Source organism: Hibiscus syriacus, unplaced genomic scaffold, assembly GCF_006381635.1.
Source record: "Hibiscus syriacus cultivar Baekdansim isolate YM2019G1 unplaced genomic scaffold, ASM638163v2 tig00110482_pilon, whole genome shotgun sequence".
Lineage (NCBI taxonomy): Eukaryota > Viridiplantae > Streptophyta > Magnoliopsida > Malvales > Malvaceae > Hibiscus > Hibiscus syriacus.
This window is the reverse complement of record NW_024062758.1, coordinates 4,049,149-4,069,947: the sequence shown is the minus strand read 5'-3', so window position 1 is coordinate 4,069,947 and position 20,799 is coordinate 4,049,149. Positions and strand designations below refer to the sequence as shown.

The following is a 20,799-nucleotide window of genomic DNA, read 5'->3' as shown; positions in this document are numbered from 1 at the left end:
AATTGGTGGTGGCATAGAGAGCAGACAAGAAACAATAGTCTATACAGACAAACATAAAATATGAAAATAAATGATAAACAGACTAATAAATTTCATCTCATTGCACCATAAGATGACACTACTACCACCGGCCTGGCCAACGCCTCTGTTTCCAACAGGACATGCCCCTCTCAATGCCTATAGCTATAGCAGTGCAAGAAAACCATTAATGCTAATTTCAAACTTCATAACTATTACATGCAAAATTTTCCAATGGAACGTAGGATGAAATATAGAAATATAAATAAAATTTAAAGCCCTTTCAAGCTCGAGAAATACACCCTGCTCCAAAAAAAAGCAACAGACCTCGCGTCCATGCACCAAAATAAAAGCCCCGACTCATTGACAGCAATGAAAATGCAAACACAAATCTAAAAATTTCACTGCAAGCAAAGTAGTAAGACCTACAAAACTAAAGGCAATTTTTCAAAACTAAATACTTCAACCAAATTTGAAGCCACCAGGTGGAGTGTATGCCAACAACTTAGGACACATTGCTATCCAAGTATACATGTATGCACCATGATTTAATCTTGCATTTGGACGATAATATCATAATATATTCTCCCATGAATCAATGTATGGAGGTTTGTCGGTGTTCATGTGTCTTTTTGTAAACATGCATGGATGTGCAGTCCAATAAAGGAAAAACTGCAATGCAAGCAAAAGACTAGCAGGGGATACTTAATCTGCTCTTGAGATCCTCCAGAGGTTGCATTTGAGATGGCCCATGCAGCCTCTTTCTTAATATCAAACTCTGCATGTTGGAGAAGGTGTACAAGAGGAAGAATAATATTTGCCTCGATAACTGCCTGTAACACAGGAAATCAAACAAATAATAACAACATGAGTGCCTTTCATGTGATATATAGAGCCCAAGAACTAGTACTAGTTGAAGTCACACTTAGGTAAGCAAATCAATGCTTCAATTACAATGAACAAAAGTTAGCAACATGATATCAACACCTTTGAAATCATCACTAAAAGCAAAAGCCATATTGGCACTTTTAAGGCAATCAAACAAGGTGATTAAATTGTTGTACCTTTACGTTGCTGAATACATTGAGGCAATAGAATCTTCAAAGTATTAGGGGAAGGGAAAATTATACCTGTATTTGAGCTCCATTCCCAGCTGTTATATTGGAGATTGTCCAACAAGCTTCTTTCTTTATGCTTTTTTTGTGATTTTGTATGAGAAGTTGATAGAGATGAGGAAGCACCCTGTTGTCAATCACAAACTGAAAAATATACCCAGAGTAATTTCGCAGCTTTTAAAGGAAACAAAGAAAAAACTTCCTAATAATTGTTTATCTTTGTGCAATCAACAACAATAGGGCTTTAAAGTACTGTTTCTATTTAAAGGAACGGGTTTGTTTACTATATCATTAAAATCAGATTATGCTTCATGAACAATCCAAAGTCCAAACGAAGCAAATAAATTCAGTGCAGTAAAGAAGATCAATCAGCATCTAAGAAAAACATTACTGATGTGAAGAAGGCTGTGAACATGCATAAATGTACTTCATACCTGAGTCTGATTATCATCACCAGTGGCAATGTTTCCCACAGTCCGAAGAGCAGGTATAAGAACTGTAGGTGATGGATGACTGGCATGAATGAATTTTAGTCAGCACCAGTAGTCAAAATATTGCAACAAGTATAAAACTGACAAAGTATACAGACATAAAAACCCTGTGACAGAAGCAAAAACAATAGGCTGTAGCTAAGGAGAAGGTGCACGATATCAATGCTAAAAAATTCCCGAGGAAAAAAATCTAAGGGTAATTAGCTTTCAAGTATTCTGTAGAGAATGCATAAGCTTACCCTAGAAGTTCCACAAGCCGTGGGCAGACCCCAGCTTCAAGCACAACCTGAATTTTGTCATTTGGACCATCGGAAAGATAAGACAGAGCCCAGCAAGCATCTGTCAGAACTTCTTCATCATTCAAGTAGATAAGTTCCCTTAGAATTGCTAAAGCAGGCTTCACCTGAAAAGAAAACAAAGTTTCTATTATGAACTCCACAGATTATAAAAGAGCATTGCGCCAAAATAAAATAATAAACCTAACTCTGACTGTGAATACTTCTCTTATACAAAATTAAAGATGAGCCTCTCAAAGTCTCAACCTGTTCAAATGGAGTCGGTGGCTTGCACGGCAAAAATTAGATAATGTCCATCTAGCATTCCTCATCATTGATAATTTTGATCGCTCATTTAACTGAGCTAACAATGGCATAAATGCACCATTACCAAGAACTAGATCTCTACAACTTGGTGAATCACCCGCGACATTACCTAAAGCCCATACAGCCTAAACAGAAAATAGGGTGACAACAGTAATTACAAGCAATGAACACGGATAAAATGAGGATTGACAAAAAAAAAGGCATTATTGTACAAGTAAAGTAAATGTAGTATGGAAATTAATTCCAGCATAGATAACTCTAAGTGGGAGCAAACAAAGCAACTTAGGACAGGATATAAATATATGAAGTGACTGATAAAATAAACCTAGAAAATGTAGAACTAAAAATAGTAATGGTCAGAGATTCATGGAAAGTAAGAATTTTTTGTCATTTTTCAGTAACAAATACAGGAGATAAAGATAAGTTATTGAAACAAGAACTGACCTGCTCTCTAACATCATCACTAGAAGAACTAAGCAGTTGCACAAACATTGGGACGGCACCATGTTCAATAACAACTCGTGTGTGTTCAGATGTGCCAGAGGCAACATTGATCAAAGCCCAGGCAGCCTCAAACTAAAATCAAAAGATAGTTGGTGGGAAATGAAAGAAATGAGAGAGAGTGTCAGAGAGAAAGCGAGAGAGAGAGAGGGTGTTATAGGCGGTCAGTCCTCCGGTGAAGATTGGACGGTGTTTGTCAACTATCTGAGTAATAGGGTAACTTGGAGAACAGTGAAGGAAATCTTTCAACAACAAGGTAGAGTTATACGAGTTTACATTCCGAGTAGCTCCAGGAAGCAGAACTATAGAAACCATACGTTTGCTTTCGTTCAGTTTGCGAAGGAGGATGGGTTGAAGAAGGCGGTAGCAAATGTGAATGGTATTTGGATAGATGGAAAGAAAGTCTCAGTTGGAGTAGCTATGTACCAGAAGAAGAGGTTCAGGCAAGCTGATAATAGTAATGTCAGAAGGGAAGAAGATAAGTTGAATAAGGGAGTGACTTCGAGAAGAGGAGTCGGATCAGAGTCGTTCAGTAGATTGAGGGAAGAGAGATCGTATAAGGATGCACTAGTCTCTTATGATGAGCGAAGGGAAGTCCAGGCGAGTAAAGAGATTAAGGAGGGTCATCCAGGAAAGGAAGCAGGGCTGAGGAATTTGTGGGAGATGCATATCCCATTAGATGAGTATGATTGGGTTAAAAGATCATTGACTGGAATTATCAAAACCCAATTTGATTTGGAGTTAGTGGTGAAGGGGTTGGCTAGTGATGGAATCATGGTCAAGGGAGCTAAATGGGGTTATACATGGAATTCTTGTATCTTAACTTTTGGTTCGGTGGAAGAATTAGAGAAAGCAAGGTCGAGTAGAGGGGAGGAAATGGCTTTTTGGTTTGATTGGCTTGATCCACTTATGAACGAAGAAGGTGTTCCAATGGCATTTTGCTCAGTTGAATTGGTTGAAATCCCCTTATTATGCTGGAATGTTTCTTTTTTGGAAAAGTTAATTTCAAGGTGGGGGAAGTTGGTGTATATTCATGAGTCGACAGTCAATAGGGAGGATTTAACGGTGGCAAGGGCTCTGCTGAAGGTGGCCAGCCCGTTTGACATACAGGAAACTGTTACTTTGGGTTCGTATGGGAGATCTTTTAAGGTGAAAATTAATGTGGGGTCGGCTAGTATCAAACAGGAAAGTTTTGCAGCAAATAATTCTATGATGGCCAGAGATGGTGTGCCCAGTATCGAAGCATTATCAGAGGAGGAAGAAGACAGGCATTCAGACAGAGTTGGTAATCCAGATTTGATAGCTGCGGATTCTAGGGACACAATAGACAGATGGTTGGTAGGGGATAACTGTACAACTATGTCAGGCGGCAAAGGGGGAGAGCATTTATTGTTGCAGGAAGTAGAAGGTCAAACTAGTGGTGCTAAGATGTCAGACTCACCAGATGAAATTTTGAAATTTAAAGGGAATTTTCGGGGTCTTGGGTTAAGAAATGATTTTCTAAATGAAAATGATGAAGCCCAGTCCATGGACTTGAGTGAGCCCACCACAAACAACTCTAAATTTTCACCTTCTGGGCCTGGTGTTAATATAATCAAATTGGGGTATGTTTCGAATCTTGGTGGGGTTATTGACAGAATTCAGCCTATGTGTAGAGGAGCTTCCAAAAAGTTAAATGAGGAAATTACAGACGATGTGGCAGTCCTGAACAAAGAAGCTAGCAATGAAGAAGAAACAGAGGAGGGTCGGGAAGCTTTGCCGCTTCATATGGGCAGAATCCAGGGGAAAGAATGTAATAAGGAGTCTCTTGCAATTGGTTTAAGGAGTTGGAGTCCTTTTAATCACTTGTCTAGAAGTTTGTATATAGGAAGGTGGAATAGAGGTTCCATTTCTAGAGTGTATAGAAGATCTAGAGAAAGAAAGGTGTGGTTTAATCCGAGCAGAGAAAATGGGACATTGCAACTTAAGGAGTCGAATGACCACAACAGGACTAGAATCAATCCTATTACGAGTAATCTACCTATTCCTAATACCCTGGAGAGAAGACCAAATGGGAATCAGGATGAAGGTGGTTCTAGTCACAATTCAGAAGTAGACCAGTCACAGCATTCTCGGGGTGCTGAAGGAGTTGTAACAGGTAATCAATCTGGATCAGTGGCAAGGAATGGCAATAGAAGAATGAGAAGGCTTTTGATTAGGGAAGCACTGGATGTGGCTAGTCTCCCTACTGTGTATTCTTCAAAATTCTCACTATTTTTGGAAGAGGCTCTAGCTACATGGGAAGTTAGTAAAATGTTGGGTATCTCATTCAAAGAGGGGAATAAGGCCTTCCTGGAAAAAATAATTAATCTGGAAGAGGGATTGGCTGAATGTAGGGAAGGGGTGGATCCGGGGGAATATGGATCTTTTGGAAGCTTTGCTTTAAGGTTTTGGTTTCATACTTGTCTTCATGGTACAGATTAAGATTATTTCATGGAACATTAGGGGTATTCGTAAAAAGGAAAAATCAAGAGCCATAGTTAATATGGCCAAGCAGTATAAACCAGGCATTCTACTAATTCAAGAAACAAAGCTAGAAAATTGTTCTCAGGCTCTTAGGAGAAAAATAGGTGGTAATCTTCTTAACGGTTGGATTTTTGTTCCAGCAGTGGGGTCTGCAGGTGGATTAATGGTGTTGTGGAATGAGAAGGATTTTGAAGTTACAAACAGACATTTAAGTGGAAAATTTATAGCCATATTTGGAAAATTTAAGAATTCAAATGATGAATGTGTGATTATTAATGTTTATGGTCCTTGTATTGACTCTGAAAAGGAGGATTTCTTCAGGGAGCTACTGAATTTTGTAGCTGCTCAAACCGTATCAGTTTGCATTGGGGGTGATTTTAATATGTACCTTGATCCGGCAGAGAAGTTGGGAAAGTCTCAGAACTGGTTCTCTATAGATATACTTAGAAATTTCCTAAGTCAAACAAACTTAATCGATCTACCTATGGTCGGGGAAAGGTTTACCTAGTGTAATAATAGAGAAGCCTCTACTTGGGTCAGATTGGATAGGTTTTTAATTTCTGGGAATTTTCTGATTAGTTTTCCTAATGTTGTGCAAAGCCTATTACCCAGGTCTCTATCTGACCATAATCCCGTTTCGTTGGAGGAAAAAACTGTAGACTGGGGGCCCAAACCATTCAGATTTTTCAATTATCTTTTAGGGGAAAAATGTTTTGAGAAATTGGTTAAATCGTCCTTGGATAATTTGAGGGGGAGTAGAAAGAGAAGGGGTATATTCAGTTTTCTGCAAGGAACAAAAAAATCGATCAGAAGCTAGTCGGGCAGAAAGTTCAATGGGATTTCTGGGTCTATTGCAGATCTGGAATTGAAGATTAATGATCTTGAATTCAAGGCTCAAGCTGATGATCTTTCTCAACAGGACTGTGAACAGCCTCTGCAGTTCAAATCGAATCTTTGGAAGCTTTATAGGATTGAAGAAAGCATATGGTTTCAGAAATCAAGGGTGAGATGGATGAAAGATGGGGACAGAAATACACGATTTTTTCATCTTTCTGCACTAAACAAAAGTAGAAGAAACGAGATTTCTAGCTTGAAGATTAATGGTTCAGAAGTCTTAGATCCGCAATTAATTAAGATGCATATTGCGGATTATTTTAAGGAATCTTATAGTTCTAAGACAACATTGGAAGTCGAGGACTTATCTATGAATTTTGCTAAGTTATCAGGGGTTCAATCCTCAAATCTTGAGGAGCAGTTTTCAGAACAAGAAATATGGCAAGCGATAGCTTCATCGGATAGTTCTAAAGCACCAGGCCCGGATGGCTTCACCATGGGTTTTTTCAAGAAATGTTAGCCTAGTTTAAAGGAGCATGTCATGAAGTTTTTCCAGGATTTTTACTTTGGTAGAAAATGAGAACACGGGGTTAATCATGCGTTTATTACGCTTATACCGAAGAAGATTAATTCGGAAAGTGTGGAGGATTTCAGACCAATCAACCTTGTAGGTAGCCTATACAAGATTCTATCAAAAGTGTTATCTAAGAGGTTGAGTTGTTGTGTTGGGGATATCATCAGTCAATCCCAATTTGCTTTTATTCCGGGGAAACAGTTATTGGATTGCTCCTTCATTGCGAACGAAGGAATTGATTATTGGAGAAAACAGGGGTTGCAAGGGTTGTTCTAAAAGTTGAATTTCGTAGAGCATACGACTCTGTGGAATGGCCTATTTTATTTAGAGCAATGTCAGAGATGGGTTTTGGATATAGATGGTCCTCGTGGATTACTCAATGTCTGTCTACAGCCTCAATTTCGATACTTTTCAATGGGTCTCCTTCTAAGGAGTTTCCTATGCACAAAGGTCTAAGACAAGGCTGCAGTCTATCTCCTTTACTGTTTAACATTGTAGGCGATATGCTACACTTGATGTTATCTAAAGCAGTTGAAAGGGGTTTATTTCATGGTTTTGTTATTGGGAATTCTGAAAATTCTACTAGGTTGTCTCATCTACAGTTCGCTGATGACCTAATCATCTTTTGCCAAGCCTCTATTAATCAGATCAAGAATGTTAAAAGGGTGTTGAGGATTTTTAGCATTATGGCAGGTTTGCATCTTAATTTAGTGAAGAGTAAGCTGTTTGGAATCAATTTGGAAGATGAAATTTTATCAGATTGGGCATAACAAGTGGGTTGTTCAGTTGGTTCTTTACCGGCAGAATACTTGGGTCTTCCACTGGGAGCTAATAAAAACTCAGAGGCTCTATGAGATCCTGTCTTCAAGAATTTTAGTGCCAAACTTGCTGGGTGGAAAGCTTCTTGTTTGTCATTGGCTGGTAGGACAGTACTTTTAAAATCGGTGCTAACATCTCTACCCATTTTCTTTTTATCTCTTTTTAAAATGCCTTGCAAAATTGGCAAGAAGCTAAATTCTTTATTGGCTAACTTTCTTTGGGGTGATAAGGAGGATAAGCGAAGGATTCATTGGGTGAATTGGAATATGGTCTGTAGGCCTTTGAATTGTGGTGGACTTGGTGTCCTAGATTTGAATCTCACTAATCGGGCTTTATTAGGTAAGTGGGTGTGGAAATTTGCCAATGATAAAAATTCTCTTTGGAAATCTGTGTTGTGTAGCAAGCAAAGGGTTAGTTGTAATACTATGTCTATTGGAAAGGTTACTTCCACTCAATCTTCTTGGATCTTGAGAGGCATTGCAAATAATTTCACAAAAAATGATTCGGTAGGGGAATATCTTAGATCGAATGCGAAGTTGCAAGTAGGAAATGGGAAATCAATTTCTTTTTGGAATGATGTATGGGCAGATGTGGTTCCTTTAAAAATCATTTTTCCTAGAATATATGTGCTTTCCATTAATAAATGGGGGATGGTTGTAGAGTTTGGCAGCTATGGATCGAGTGGTTGGGAGTGGAATGTACAAACTAGAAGGAACTTGAGTGATTGGGAATTGGATCAATGGTTGGCTTTGATGAAAAAACTTAAGGATATCAAACTGTCAGACTTGGTGGAAGACTTCCTATTTTGGTCTGCTAGTGGAGATGGAATGTTTTCAGTTAAATCCTGCAGAAATTCTTTTGGTAATGTGGTTGGGAGTTGTGATTTGTGGCTTAAAGGAGTCTGGATGGGTTTTGCTCCACCTAGAGTGGAAGCTTTCCTTTGGCAGTTAGCTCACCAGAAACTGGCAGTTAAGACAGAGTTGGTTAAGAGAGGTGTATCATTAGGGGAAGATATTAAGTGTCCCTTTTGCAAGAATCAGGAGGAAACTGTTCAGCACTTATTTATCTCTTGCTATGTTGTTTGGGAATTGTGGAATAAAATAGCTAGTTTTTGGGATCTTTCGTTAGTTCTTCCTCAAGACCCTCCTGCTCTGTTTGGTTCCTGGGGTGAGTTGAGGGGGAAATCGACGATTTGGAAGTTTATTCCAGGAGTTATCTTCTGGTCAATTTGGAAAGCTAGGAATGCAATGGTGTTTGAAGGATCTACTCTTGACAGTCTGTCTTTGTTCTTTACTGTTAGATTCAGGCTTTCAAAATGGTTTTTAGAAAAGTTTCCTATGGTTTATATACAGGAGGATCTGCTGATTGGTAATCCTTCCCTCGCATATGGGTTTTCTCTATCCAAAGCTAAAGATTGTCCTGTCTTTCGGTGGATTCCCCCCCCCCAGTTGATTTTCTAAAGATGAATGTTGATGGAGCTGCTAGGCTTGATGGCTCGGGTGGAGGTATTGGAGGTATTTTGAGAGATTGAGATTGTTGCACCCTTTTGACTTTTTCAGATAAGGTAGGGCAAGGAACTCCTCCATTAGTAGAATCAAAGGCTATAAAAAGAGACATTGAAATCTTTTTGTCATCACGATGGGAATCTGTTGGGAGGTTGATTGTTGAGAGTGATTGTAAGTCGGCAGTGGAATGGGTTCAATCCCCGACTTTGGCTCCTGATTTTTACTCGCCTATTGTTTATCAGATTTTGACTCTTCTCTTTGGTAAGGTACATTCAGTGAGGTGTTCCTAGGGCGAGTAATGGGGAGGCAGACAACTTAGCAAAGAAAGGGATAGGTTGAATGTAAGGTTTTATCAATGGAATTTATGGTCTAGCGAGAAGGTTTATTGGGAATAAATCCTTAAGTTTTATGTGATGTAGTGGTTAAATCTTATGTAATTCTTTATTATTAATAAAATTTCTAAGGCACTCATTTCCTCCTTCCACTAATTAAGGAGCTTACTTCTTAGTTCCATTAATCAAGAAGGGGGTTTTTAACGAGGCCTTCCATTCCTATATAAAAAATAATATTTCTCATGTAAATTATTGCAATTTAAACAAAACATTGTTGTACTTGCAATTGAGACAAATCCTGCCTTCCAAGAAACTCTACAAATTGAGGAACAACTCCAGCTTTAATTACTTCATCAATTGGAGGACTGCGTTCTACAAGTAAGCGGATGAAAGTTAATAATGTAAAAGGACATATTCCTTAACAAAAAAAAACTGCTTTAAGTATAGAAATTAGGATATAGAAGTAGAACTAACCTATCGATAACAGCTTCCTAAACTGCGTTGTGGCTTCCAACTGTGAAGCAGGATCGTCGGACCATCAAAGGAATACTTTCCAACTATTAGAAATCATCAAGAATACCAAGTTCAGATCCAAATAATGAAAAGCCTAAACTTCAGAAGACCAGAACCACAACAAAATCCAGCCCTACACTTTCTGAACATTCAGGCAGGATTGAAGTTCGGATATCCTAACTTCAAAAACAGTATACGAATGACATTTGACCTTTTCCATCCCCTGCATGATGAAAGAGATGGGATCTAAAATGCTAAATCCTTTCCTTAACTACATCCATTTTTATCAGCAACAAAACCAAATAGAAAACAATCCTACACATACTTCACCGAAAAGGTACTAGATCAGAGAATATGAGAATACTTCCATCCTAAATCCATAATCTCGAGCACCCTCTTTCCCCCTGCTTTTAAGTATGCATAAAAATTAATAACTCAAATCTCCATGAGCCAATTCATTTCTTTCTGATCTTAAGAATCAACAACTACAATCGAGTAATAACAGCAATAATATCTGACAAAAAGTAGCATTGCAATACACTCAGCTGAATCAAGATCTCAACTTTCACCATCAATCAAAAGCTAAAAAAATCAGAACGAGAGAGTTAAAACCCATAACCAGTAAAAAAAAGGCTAAATTACATAACTGACACCGTTGAAAGGCGCCCCCGGGGACGCGCCTTTGCCATATCAGCAGACACGTGTGGAAAGCGCATCCCCGGACGCGCCTTCCATTAAATGTCATAAATGCCCCCATCCATTTTTCCTAACTACCCTCCTCCTCCCCTATATAAACCCCCTCAACCCTCACTCATTCTTCTTCACACCAAAATCATCTCCCTCTTATATAACTCAAATTCTCCAACTATTTGAGTTTTAAATTTGTTATTAGTGGTAAAAATTTATTTTTATGTTAGTATTTTTTTAAATATTATTATTTTTTTATATTAATATTTATATAATATTATTTTTTATTAATAATATTTATATATATTATTATTTAGAATTATTAATTTTTTTACTAATTATATTTTTTTGTCTACAGTTATGGAAAACGAAATGTTGTTGCGATTGGATATTGATCATATCTCCAGACATTTTAGCGATATGGTAATATTTTTTATAATTAATGTTAATATTTAAATTTATTTTTATTTTAAAGTTATTATGAATTTATATTAATTTTTATTTTTTATAATATATTATTTAGGATGCTGATCGTATTTTAGAAACTTTTATTAAAAATCCACGTATACCGATACCGGAACGTATTTGCCATATTTTGGCTTCTGCTGGGTTCGGTATATTGCAACAATTATAGGCGGTTACAAACTCGAACATGTCCTAATTTCTGCACTGATTGAGAGGTGGAGGCCCGAGACACACACTTTTCACCTTCCATGTGGAGAGGCAACAATTACATTGGAGGATGTCTCTATGCATCTGAGGCTTCCCGTCGACGGAAATATGATGTATGGCGGATGTGATTGGCAATCAATGCATTGATTATCTTGGAGCTGCTCCGCCAGAGTTTAATGTAGGTAGAATAGCTTTATCTTGGTTGAAAGCTAATTTTGAGGTTTTAAATGAAAATGCTTTAGAGGATCAAGCAAAGGCATATGCTCGGGCATATATTCTACGAATAATTGGAGGAATATTGATGCCCGACAAATCTCGCAACCAGGTGCATTGTATGTGGTTGCGGCATCTGATCAATTTTGATGAAGCTGGAAGATATAGTTGGGGTGCTGCAGTTTTGGCATTTCTCTTTAAAGAAATGTGTTGGGCGACGAATTATAAGAAAACTGCTATCGGTGGATGTCTTCTGCTTCTACAATCATGGGCGTGGTTCCGCATGCCTTTCTTATGCCCGATCGTGAATGAACCATACGTATTCCCCTTATTGTTGAGGTAATTTTCGAACTAAATTTTGATTTAAATATTTTCAATTAAATAGGGTGATATTTAGTTTATATTATTTTCATAGGTGGTCGATGAAAAGAAAGGACCATAAAAGTATACCTACTGGGTTAGAGGAAATTCGTTTACTTATTGATACGAAAGCTGGGTCTGAGGTATGTTTTTAAATTTGTTTAATTATTAATATTTTAATTTAAATGTTAGATATAATTAGAATATTTTATTTATTTGAATTGTATATTTATATTTCAGTTTCAGTGGATACCTTATGCGAGCGATGAAGTGAAAGCTTGCATCCCACCCCACCTTAGTGGGTCATTAGAGGTATGGATATCGGTTATACCTCTTATATGTTATGCTATTATTGAGTGGCATCCAGTTGATCGCTGCTCCGTCAGTATGGTTACGCAATATATTCCTGGAGCTCCTAGAAATTTAGACGACGTGCATAACATAGATAGACGGGGAAAGAAAGATGTTAACTGGGTGGTGAGACACAGAGATTGGATTGCGCTTTGGGAACCGATACACTGTTGGCCCCTCGACAATATTACGCTGAAACTGGTCATATGGTTACGGACTATATGGACTGGTTTAATGAAAATGGGAAGCCGTTTCTACTTTCGGCGGAAGCACGAGGGGTTAACATTCCTAGGCGCCGAGAAGCACGAAGAAATCCTCCACGAAATAGGCAACCACCGCCATGTGGAACTCATTCGAGAAGACGACATCGGTGATCCAGTTATATTTAATGTTATTTAAATAATTAAATTTCAGAATTTTATGTAATTTGGTTATGTTATTTAAATGTTTCATGGTTGTTACATACATATTTTTTAATGTTATTTTTTATTCACATTTAACATTAAATGTTTGATAAATGTTTTTAAAATACAAATTATATTATTCGAAATTTAAAATAAAAATAAAAAATATTATTCAAATTTAAATTTAAATAAAATATAGTATTCGAAATTTAACATTAAATTTCAACTTAATATTCCAATTGTATTCGAAATTAAAAGTTATTTCCAATTATAGTTCACAATACTTAAATTGAAATTAAATTCTATACATATGATTTTATCATTAACATATATATTAAAACGTATACATTAAAATCAACTTATGTTGAGTTCATCGATCGACGGAATCAGCCAAGAGGGGGGTGAATTGGCAATTTATTCAATGTCACATTTCAATGCTCATTCCATACAATTTCAATGTCACAATCAACTTATCACTTCACATTTATTCAATTTATCCATAACATTTTATCTAATTTATTCAAACTTCACATAACGTTTTAATTTAAGTTATTCTTAACTTGTTGAACTTTCAAAAGAAGTTAAATTTAAGTTATTCAAACTGATATATCTAGTGTCCCCGAGGGACATGAATGACATAATAGGGCAATGATAACATATTCTCTGACGAAATAATGGAAGGCGCCCCCCGGGAACGCGCCTTCATGTGAATAGTGAAATAATAGGTACTGATATATCTATGTCCCCGAGGGACATGAATGACATAATAGGGCAATGATAACATATTCTCTGACGAAATAATGGAAGGCGCGCCCTCGGGAACGCGCCTTCATGTGAATAGTGAACCGATTATAGACACTATTATATGCAACGTATTATAAACTTTCAAAACAAACTTCAGTTCACAATCTTTCAAATTCTCAAATTCTCAAACTCTAAATTCTCAAATTCTCTGAAAATGAGTCGTCTTTCTGCTGTTGTTTTGTATGATGGAGAAATTAAGGAAGCTGAAGAGGGGGTTGTTTTTGAGTCAGATCATTATATCCCCTTAACCTTGAAGAAAACATCACAATTGAGGAGTTAATCACAAAAAATTCATTAAAGATTCGTAGCAGGCCAGAGAAGACTATCTTCACTTCAGTACAGATTTCCTACTGAACTTTGCCGCTCACGTATACATCATTTCAGCTTTCAAACGATGATGATGTTTCTATGATGGTTAATGCTCATATGGGAGTTCACAATCTCTTATTGAAATGTATGCCACTTATTGAGGTTCGTGCAACTCGTGGTCTCATATTCCTCTCACTTTGGCATTGCATATCAAACTGATCAAGTTGATAGCCCGAAACAACTGATCTGTAATGATTTCACATCATTAATGGCGGATCCAATGCCATATACCATGCCATCAAGTTCAATAGGAAGGCATTCATCTGCAACTGCTTATGATCTCAACCCACGTGGCTTCACCAATAATCCATATGGCAACATCTCTTCTACTTCAAGGGGCAGACATTCATCTGCCAATGTTTTCGACTTACATATGGAAATGCCAACGAGACGACAGTCTATTCACATCCCACATGATACAATGGCCTCAAGTTCAAGGGAGGACACGCAAGCGGAACTTATTTGACCTCAACATTGGATTATCGGAGAACCCTCATCTCCACCAACCTCTTCGGGAGCAGGTGCAGATGGTGCTGAAACGGGATTATTCGTTGAACCTGACTCACCACAGTTTAACGTACATTCTGATGATGACGAGGATGACGTTCCGATAAATACAACACCAGCCGAACTTCCTGCACATATGTATGAGGCTGATTATGATGCAATGTATGAGCCTGAATTTCCAGATCTTCCTGATGTTGGCAACTATGGACTTCAATCATCAGTCAATGACGGTAATTTACATATTGGAATGGAGTTCGCATCGAAGGAGGAAGCAATGATGGCAATAAAGAGTTACAATATTCGTAACTCAGTTTTAGTCCCGAGTTGATCGATCTAACACGGAGAAATATGTCTGCTACTGCGTCCAACGTGACAACGGATGTCAATGGATGGTCCGTGTATCAAAGAGGAAGAGGAAGAACTTATGGGAACTAACCAGATACAACGGTCCTCATACATGTTGTGCAACAGGTATAAACCAGGATCATCCCAACTTGGACTCCAACATTATTTGTCAAGCAATCATGCCCATTGTGAAGCAAAGCTCTCATATAGCTGTTGCAGTGTTGATTTCTGCTATACAGTCACAATATGGGTACACTGTCTCATATAAAAAAAGCGTGGTTGGCAAAACAGAATGCCAATTGCAAACTTCATGGCGAATGAGATTCCTCTTACAACGCTGCCCAGTTGGTTTCATGTTTGTGCAAAGACTTAATCCCGGGACAATTGTTGAGTTCGAAACTCAACATCATTACGTGAATGATCGAATGGTTCGCGATCGCTGCCAATTTTACCGAGTCTTTTGGACTTACCCTCAGTGTATTAATGCAGTCAAGTACTGTAAACCAATTGTCCAAATTGATGGTACTTTCTTGTATGGGAAATACAAGCAAGTTTTATTATTGGCTGTGGTCCAAGATGGAAACCGCAATATTCTTCCTGTTGCGTTTGCCCCGTTCAAGGAGAAGACACTGAGTCTTGGGCTTTTTTCCTTAAAAATTTACGTTTACATGTTGTCACCAGGGAACGACTATGCATTATTTCAGACCGAGGAGCCGGGATAAAAGCACAATGGACTCTTTGGGTACAATGTATAGACCTCCACATGTTCAACATCGTTATTGTGTCCGTCATATTGCTGCAAATATTACGGAAAACAAGAAATGAACGTCAGTTAGTCGTGCGGATGGGTATGTTACTTTTTCCCAATTTTTCTATCAATTTCTTATTACTTATTTATACTTCATATTAACTATTACATATTCCTAATGGCTTAGGTTACGAACTCTTACCTCAAAGGTTTGAGTCGATGCTACAAGAGCTGTTTGGCAAAAATAAGAGGGGTGCGAGTACATTATGGACATCAACAAAGAATGTGGACAAATGCATATGACGGGGGGTATCGCTATGGTCATATGACAACAAACTTGGCTGAAGCAATAATTCAACCTTAAAGGGGCGCGTCATTTACCAGTCACGGCGTTGGTCAAAACGACTTATTTTCGTTTGGGTCAACTCTTTGCAAAACTCGGTGGACAAGCTCTTACTTGGATGCAAAACGGACATATTTACCACCCAAGACTAGTAGCCGATTACAGAAAAAAGTGGTTGCATCAAATGGGATGTTAGTTACAAATTTTTCTCGCACCCGTGAATTGTTTCGTGTAACCGAAATGCCACGTCCGCTGCAAGGGATTGAAGCTAACTCTTTCAGAGTTCTGCAAGAGAGGTGGTGCGATTGTGGTTTCTTTCAAGCACTCAAATATCCATGCTCTCATGTCATTGCTGCTTGCTCACATTCGCATTTGGACTACAAAAATTATGTTGATCCCGTATACCAACTTTCACAAGTATTCAAGGTATATGAATTTGAGTTTCCGCCCATAGGAAACGAAAGAGACCCAAATGAGATTCAAACTTGGCTTACAATTGTACCAGATCCATTGCTATTGAGGGACTCAGGTCGTCCAAAATCTATTAGAATACATTGTGATATGGATATTCGGGAGAAGTCAACAGAACAAAACGATGTGGGCATTGTAGAAACATCGGGCACAATAGAAAAAATGTCCAGCTCTGTTATCATCATATAACCGTTAACTCTTATGTATTAATATTGTATTTAAATGAATGTTTTTTTCTAATAATTTAATGTTTATTGCTTATATATTTGTCAATGTATGTACACCTAAATAATTTTTTTTAACTTTAAATACATAAATATTTAATATATTTATTTAATATAATAATTAATTTATTGTTATAATTTTTTTTTAAAATATAATAATAATTTCACCTTCTAAGTAGAGAAAAATATTAAATTAAACAAATTAAAAGTTATTAAAAAATTTATGTATACGATGACACATTTCATGTTCTGATTGGAGGATTAAATTTATTAAATTAAATTTTCAATAAGACTAATTTTATAAAATATGTAAGTCTTGAAGATTAAATATGTAATTATACTAATTTATTAACTTATGCATCAATATTTTCGTTAAATATTGATATGAGATGACTAGATTGATAACATTTAAATAATTAACTGATAAAATTAATATCGATAATCAAAATAAAAAATCTCGAAACTTGATAATTCTTACATTATAATCGAAACATTTTACATAATATATTATTAATTTATAATAATAATAAAAATAAACTATTTATTATAAAACAAAATGCTGAGTTGGCAAAGGCGCGTCCCCGGGACGCGTCTTCCACACGTGACATCCAACTCAGCGAAAAACACGGGTAAAGCGCGCCCCCGGGGACGCGCCTTTGCCAACTCAGCAGAAAAGGTACTACTTCTGGAAATATTGGTCAAACGGTGTCAGAAAAATAAAATTAAAAGCAAACGGTATCAGTAATTTAGCCTAAAAAAAGTACCTTTTTTCGATTGCGGCGGCATTTTGGGTGGTATCGCCCAAGGGCAGTTGAGACTGAAAAAGAAGGCCTTCTCTCCGCTTTTTAAGGAGATTGTCTTCACGCTTGTTCTTCCGGATCTCAACCAAATTGTCCTCTCTCCTCCTCCTGGCCTCCTCTGCATCCACACCCGTTTTGTAACTCTTCTTTCTCACCTCAGTTCGGGTACCTGCTCGAAGCGACATTCTGTTCTTTTGAATACTTTCCTTTGTGTACCTTTGTTTGTAGAAATGACACTGTAAAACAAATGAAAGGGATGTCGTCGAAGGCGGGTAGTGGTGGAGCCGTGGAGGGCAGAAACCAGTGTTAAGGAAATAAGTGCTCAAACTACCTATATGTGTAGAATAGCTTTTCACCTATAATATTAACGTGTTTAATATTATAAACGTTATTTATTTATTTATGAGTTTGAGTCTGTAATAATATTAATTTTTTTATTAAATGATATATGTTATAATCTGAATCTTAAAATTTTTGTATAAAATTTTTAATTATATATTTTCTAAAATTAAAAAATAAAATTTTTGAAATAAACCCAAAATTTTAAAAATCTTCATTCAACCTTTAAATCCACGTCGGCCTCCACCCATTCCTGTCGACGAAATTCCATCCGACCTTACGTCCCCTAGTGATCAAAACTCCTATGAAATCGTGATTGATCGATGACCTACCAAATACGAATCAATATTTTATACCCCTCAAATCCTAGGTTGAAAACCGCAATCCCACGCGATTCCTACGACCAATTGATAATAAATACGACGACATATAACTAGGAGGATGACATGAATTATGTCGACATCAGATTAAGGGTATGATTTGAAGATATTAGGGATTTAAGGTTATTTTATAATTTAAGAGAAATTAATTTTTTTTATAAATATAACAATATTTTAAAAAAAAATTTCAAAATCACTCAATTGTGAAAATATTACTTAAGGAGAGAATTAATATCATTGATGGCCTGAACACCTAAATTGACAACGTTTATAATATTAGACACGATCAAAAAATATTGTATGCATTTATTCATGAATATATGTATGGTTTACACTTATTTTATATATGAGCCGTAAGATTATGAAATGATAAATGGGTTTCTATTATTATTTTATTTCTTTTCTTTTATGATCTACAGGGTAAATAGACTTTGGCAGACTCACTAAATGCGAATGGTCAATGGGTCAGTTTTTTTTCTTCTTCCTTTTCGAAAAAGGCCAACGGACCGGGTTTTTCAAGTAAAAATGGGGAGTTTTAAGTACCCAAAACTTCATCTTCCCTTAACAAACCTACAATTTGTTCAAAGCTAAACTGAAAATCTAACCATGGCATTGATGCAAGTTCTTAACAGCACAAAGGCAATTCCTTTCTCAAATCCATATGTGTTCTCGAGGTTCTTCTCCAAGTCAAGTTCATTTATTAGTAAGGCCTTCTCTGCCCTTCTTAAACAATAGCAAGAACATTAAAAACGAAATATTCCCATAGTTCTCTTTGGTTTCTGGGAAATTTGTAGAATATTATTTGTGTTAGTTCTGTTGCTTGTGATTTTTAGACTCTTTTTGGTTGGCCATTTGGTTAACTGTTCATATGAAGTTTATATTTCTCAGTCTTCTAGTATTGCTCAGAATAATGAGGATTATAGGAAAAAGTTTGGTTCTTTTTTTCCTAAAATCCATTGAAGTGGGATGAAGAGATGAAAAAGAAAGAGTGGGCTTTTCTATTCATGTTCTTAGATCATTAGGATTCTCGAGAAATATCTTTTAAAATAGCTACATAGACTTGACATGAAGTTGGTCCTTTTTCCAGTCTACAAGCTAAGTTAGTACCATTAGGAGAATTTATTGCCCCAAAGGTATTATATTGTAAATGTCATACCTTTTGGATAATTGTAATCTCGAATAGGTGAAAAATGAATTTGAGAATTGATCTTGTTATTTTTGCAGCGAAGGTTGGAATACCGGAATTTCTGAATGGAGTTGGAAATGGGGTTGAAACTCATGTAGCAAAGCTGGAATCTGAGATTGGTGACTTTCAGAAACTTCTCGTCACCTGCACTCTTAAGCTCAAGAAACTTGGAATTCCTTGCAAACATGTAACAATCTCCCCCAACTCTAAAACACAAATTTTGTTTAATATGCATGACTATGTTGAGCAACTGCATGCTTTTTGTGCATGCTACTTTCTTCTAATGCTCCCATGATGTTGTCCCAATTTTGATATAAAATCCTAGCTTGTTGCTTATCAAACTGGAATTGCAGCTGGCTAAACTATCGCTATTCTGTTCTTTTATGACCTTAGTCTAAAGCTGTGTGTTTATTATTTGTTTTGTTGCTTAATATAGTAAGCTAGTTTGAGTAGTTCAACAGCCTGTGCCATCTAGTATCTTTCAAAGCTTAAAGCTTCTGGGTATGGTAGCTTACAAGTAGTTTGAATGAGCCGGATAGAATAGAATGGGAATTATAATTGTTGATAGAATGATTTTAGTTTAGGCTTTTGTATGAAGGAAATGAGTGAGGAGGGGGAATTCATTTATCAAATGGTTAAGATTCGTAATCACTTTCCTGGTTTGCAGCTTAACCATTAGATTAGCAAATTTTTCGTTCTTCATACCATGCAAAGCATGAAAGTGTATTCTCTATCTTATCTGTCCATGTGTCGAAGGGGTAAATCATTTTTTTGTGTTGTAGACAAAATGCTTCTTGCTTTAGATGCACGGCATGCAATGTGCTGGTTGATGGGTTAGATCGTGCAGCAATGATTACTAAATTATCCTATCGTTATACAAATGGTAGGATGCCGGCGTAGATTCTTGATATCTACCTAGGTGAATTATCTTGATGTGCTATTTAACTGTTGTGTTCTGGTAGTGTTATCCTTGATGCTGAACAAAATTTGATGGCCTCAAGGCCTCAACAATCTTGTTAGCCTATGGAAGTGTTCTGCTTTTTGGGGTGTAAAAAGATTTGCTATTTAAGTAAATGTATTTGTAGATTCAACTAGGATCGAGTTAGTTGCTGACGGCTTTTTTATTTCTTGCAGAGAAAGCTGATATTGAAATACACGCACAAATATACGTTGGGTTTGTGGAAGCCGAGGGCTGAACCCGTGAAGGCTTGATCAATCTGTCTAATTCTTTGGTTGCTGTGTTAAGATATTACAGTTACAGCCGTTTCTTTCCCTTTTTTGCCTTGATATTGAGTACTAAAAACTAGATTTCTAAACAATTTTATGATTCTGTAATTGCAGTATGCAACATTTGTCATTAGAAAACTTTATGGAGTTGATCATATTGGTATCGAGGACCAGTATGTCTATTGCCAAATATGTTCATCCTTCCATAACTAAATTTTCGAAAATGTCATTATCGACAGCATGGTTACTGTAAGTCGCGATCGATGGCAGTAAAAATACCTCAACAATACAAATAATTAGGCTGAAGTAGCTATGGCCGTCTGCAAAGTGCACCATGTACGGTAGCTTTTTCATTTGATTCTTCCAGTCGCAGTACAATACTACACAAGCAGAGCAAAAACAAAACAAGTTAAAATGTTGCAAGATTGAGGTTGAAGCAAACCCAACTTCATCAGTCCTTCAAGGAACCATACCTGGGAAGCTGGTACTGCGCTCACACCAGTAACTTAAGTGTGGGAAGAAAAGTAAAAACTCTTGGAATGGTTTTGGAACCAATCCCT

General features: G+C 36.9%; 2 protein-coding genes and 1 long non-coding RNA gene across 5 annotated transcripts in view; 1 reads left to right on the top strand and 2 right to left on the bottom strand.

Moving 5' to 3' along the window:
• LOC120128968 overlaps nt 1-7,643 on the bottom strand; it is a 35,780-nt gene extending 28,137 nt beyond the window's left edge. For 2 of the 3 annotated variants that reach the window (XM_039146575.1, XM_039146577.1), the window contains exon 1: nt 2,109-2,166. The gene's annotated coding sequence lies outside the window, so the exon portion shown is untranslated. Of the gene's footprint in view, nt 1-2,108; nt 2,167-7,608 lie in introns of those variants that run through there. The other variant, XM_039146576.1, reaches the window with a different exon arrangement.
• Nucleotides 7,644-9,538: 1,895 nt separating this feature from the next.
• Nucleotides 9,539-17,402, bottom strand: LOC120128969. The gene is made up of 3 exons (XR_005516680.1): nt 17,072-17,402; nt 9,771-9,853; nt 9,539-9,668 (listed from the first exon to the last, which is right to left on the bottom strand). It is a non-coding gene; the product is annotated as an uncharacterized LOC120128969 (long non-coding RNA).
• A 968-nt stretch (nt 17,403-18,370) lies between these two features.
• Nucleotides 18,371-20,416, top strand: LOC120128706. Its single transcript, XM_039146336.1, has 3 exons — nt 18,371-18,529; nt 19,051-19,199; nt 20,147-20,416. The coding sequence occupies exons 1-3, from the start codon at nt 18,433-18,435 to the stop codon at nt 20,222-20,224; spliced, it is 324 nt and encodes a 107-aa protein (XP_039002267.1). The 5' UTR covers nt 18,371-18,432; the 3' UTR covers nt 20,225-20,416.
• Nucleotides 20,417-20,799: the final 383 nt, after the last annotated feature.

Bases quoted from the DNA above. Each gene is read 5' to 3' on its own strand.
- LOC120128706 (XM_039146336.1), top strand. From the start codon at position 18,433: ATGGCATTGATGCAAGTTCTTAACAGCACAAAGGCAATTCCTTTCTCA. The intron at 18,530-19,050 runs GTAAGGCCTTCT...TTATTTTTGCAG, and splicing joins CAAGTCAAGTTCATTTATTA to CGAAGGTTGGAATACCGGAA. The intron at 19,200-20,146 runs GTAACAATCTCC...TATTTCTTGCAG, and splicing joins TTGGAATTCCTTGCAAACAT to AGAAAGCTGATATTGAAATA.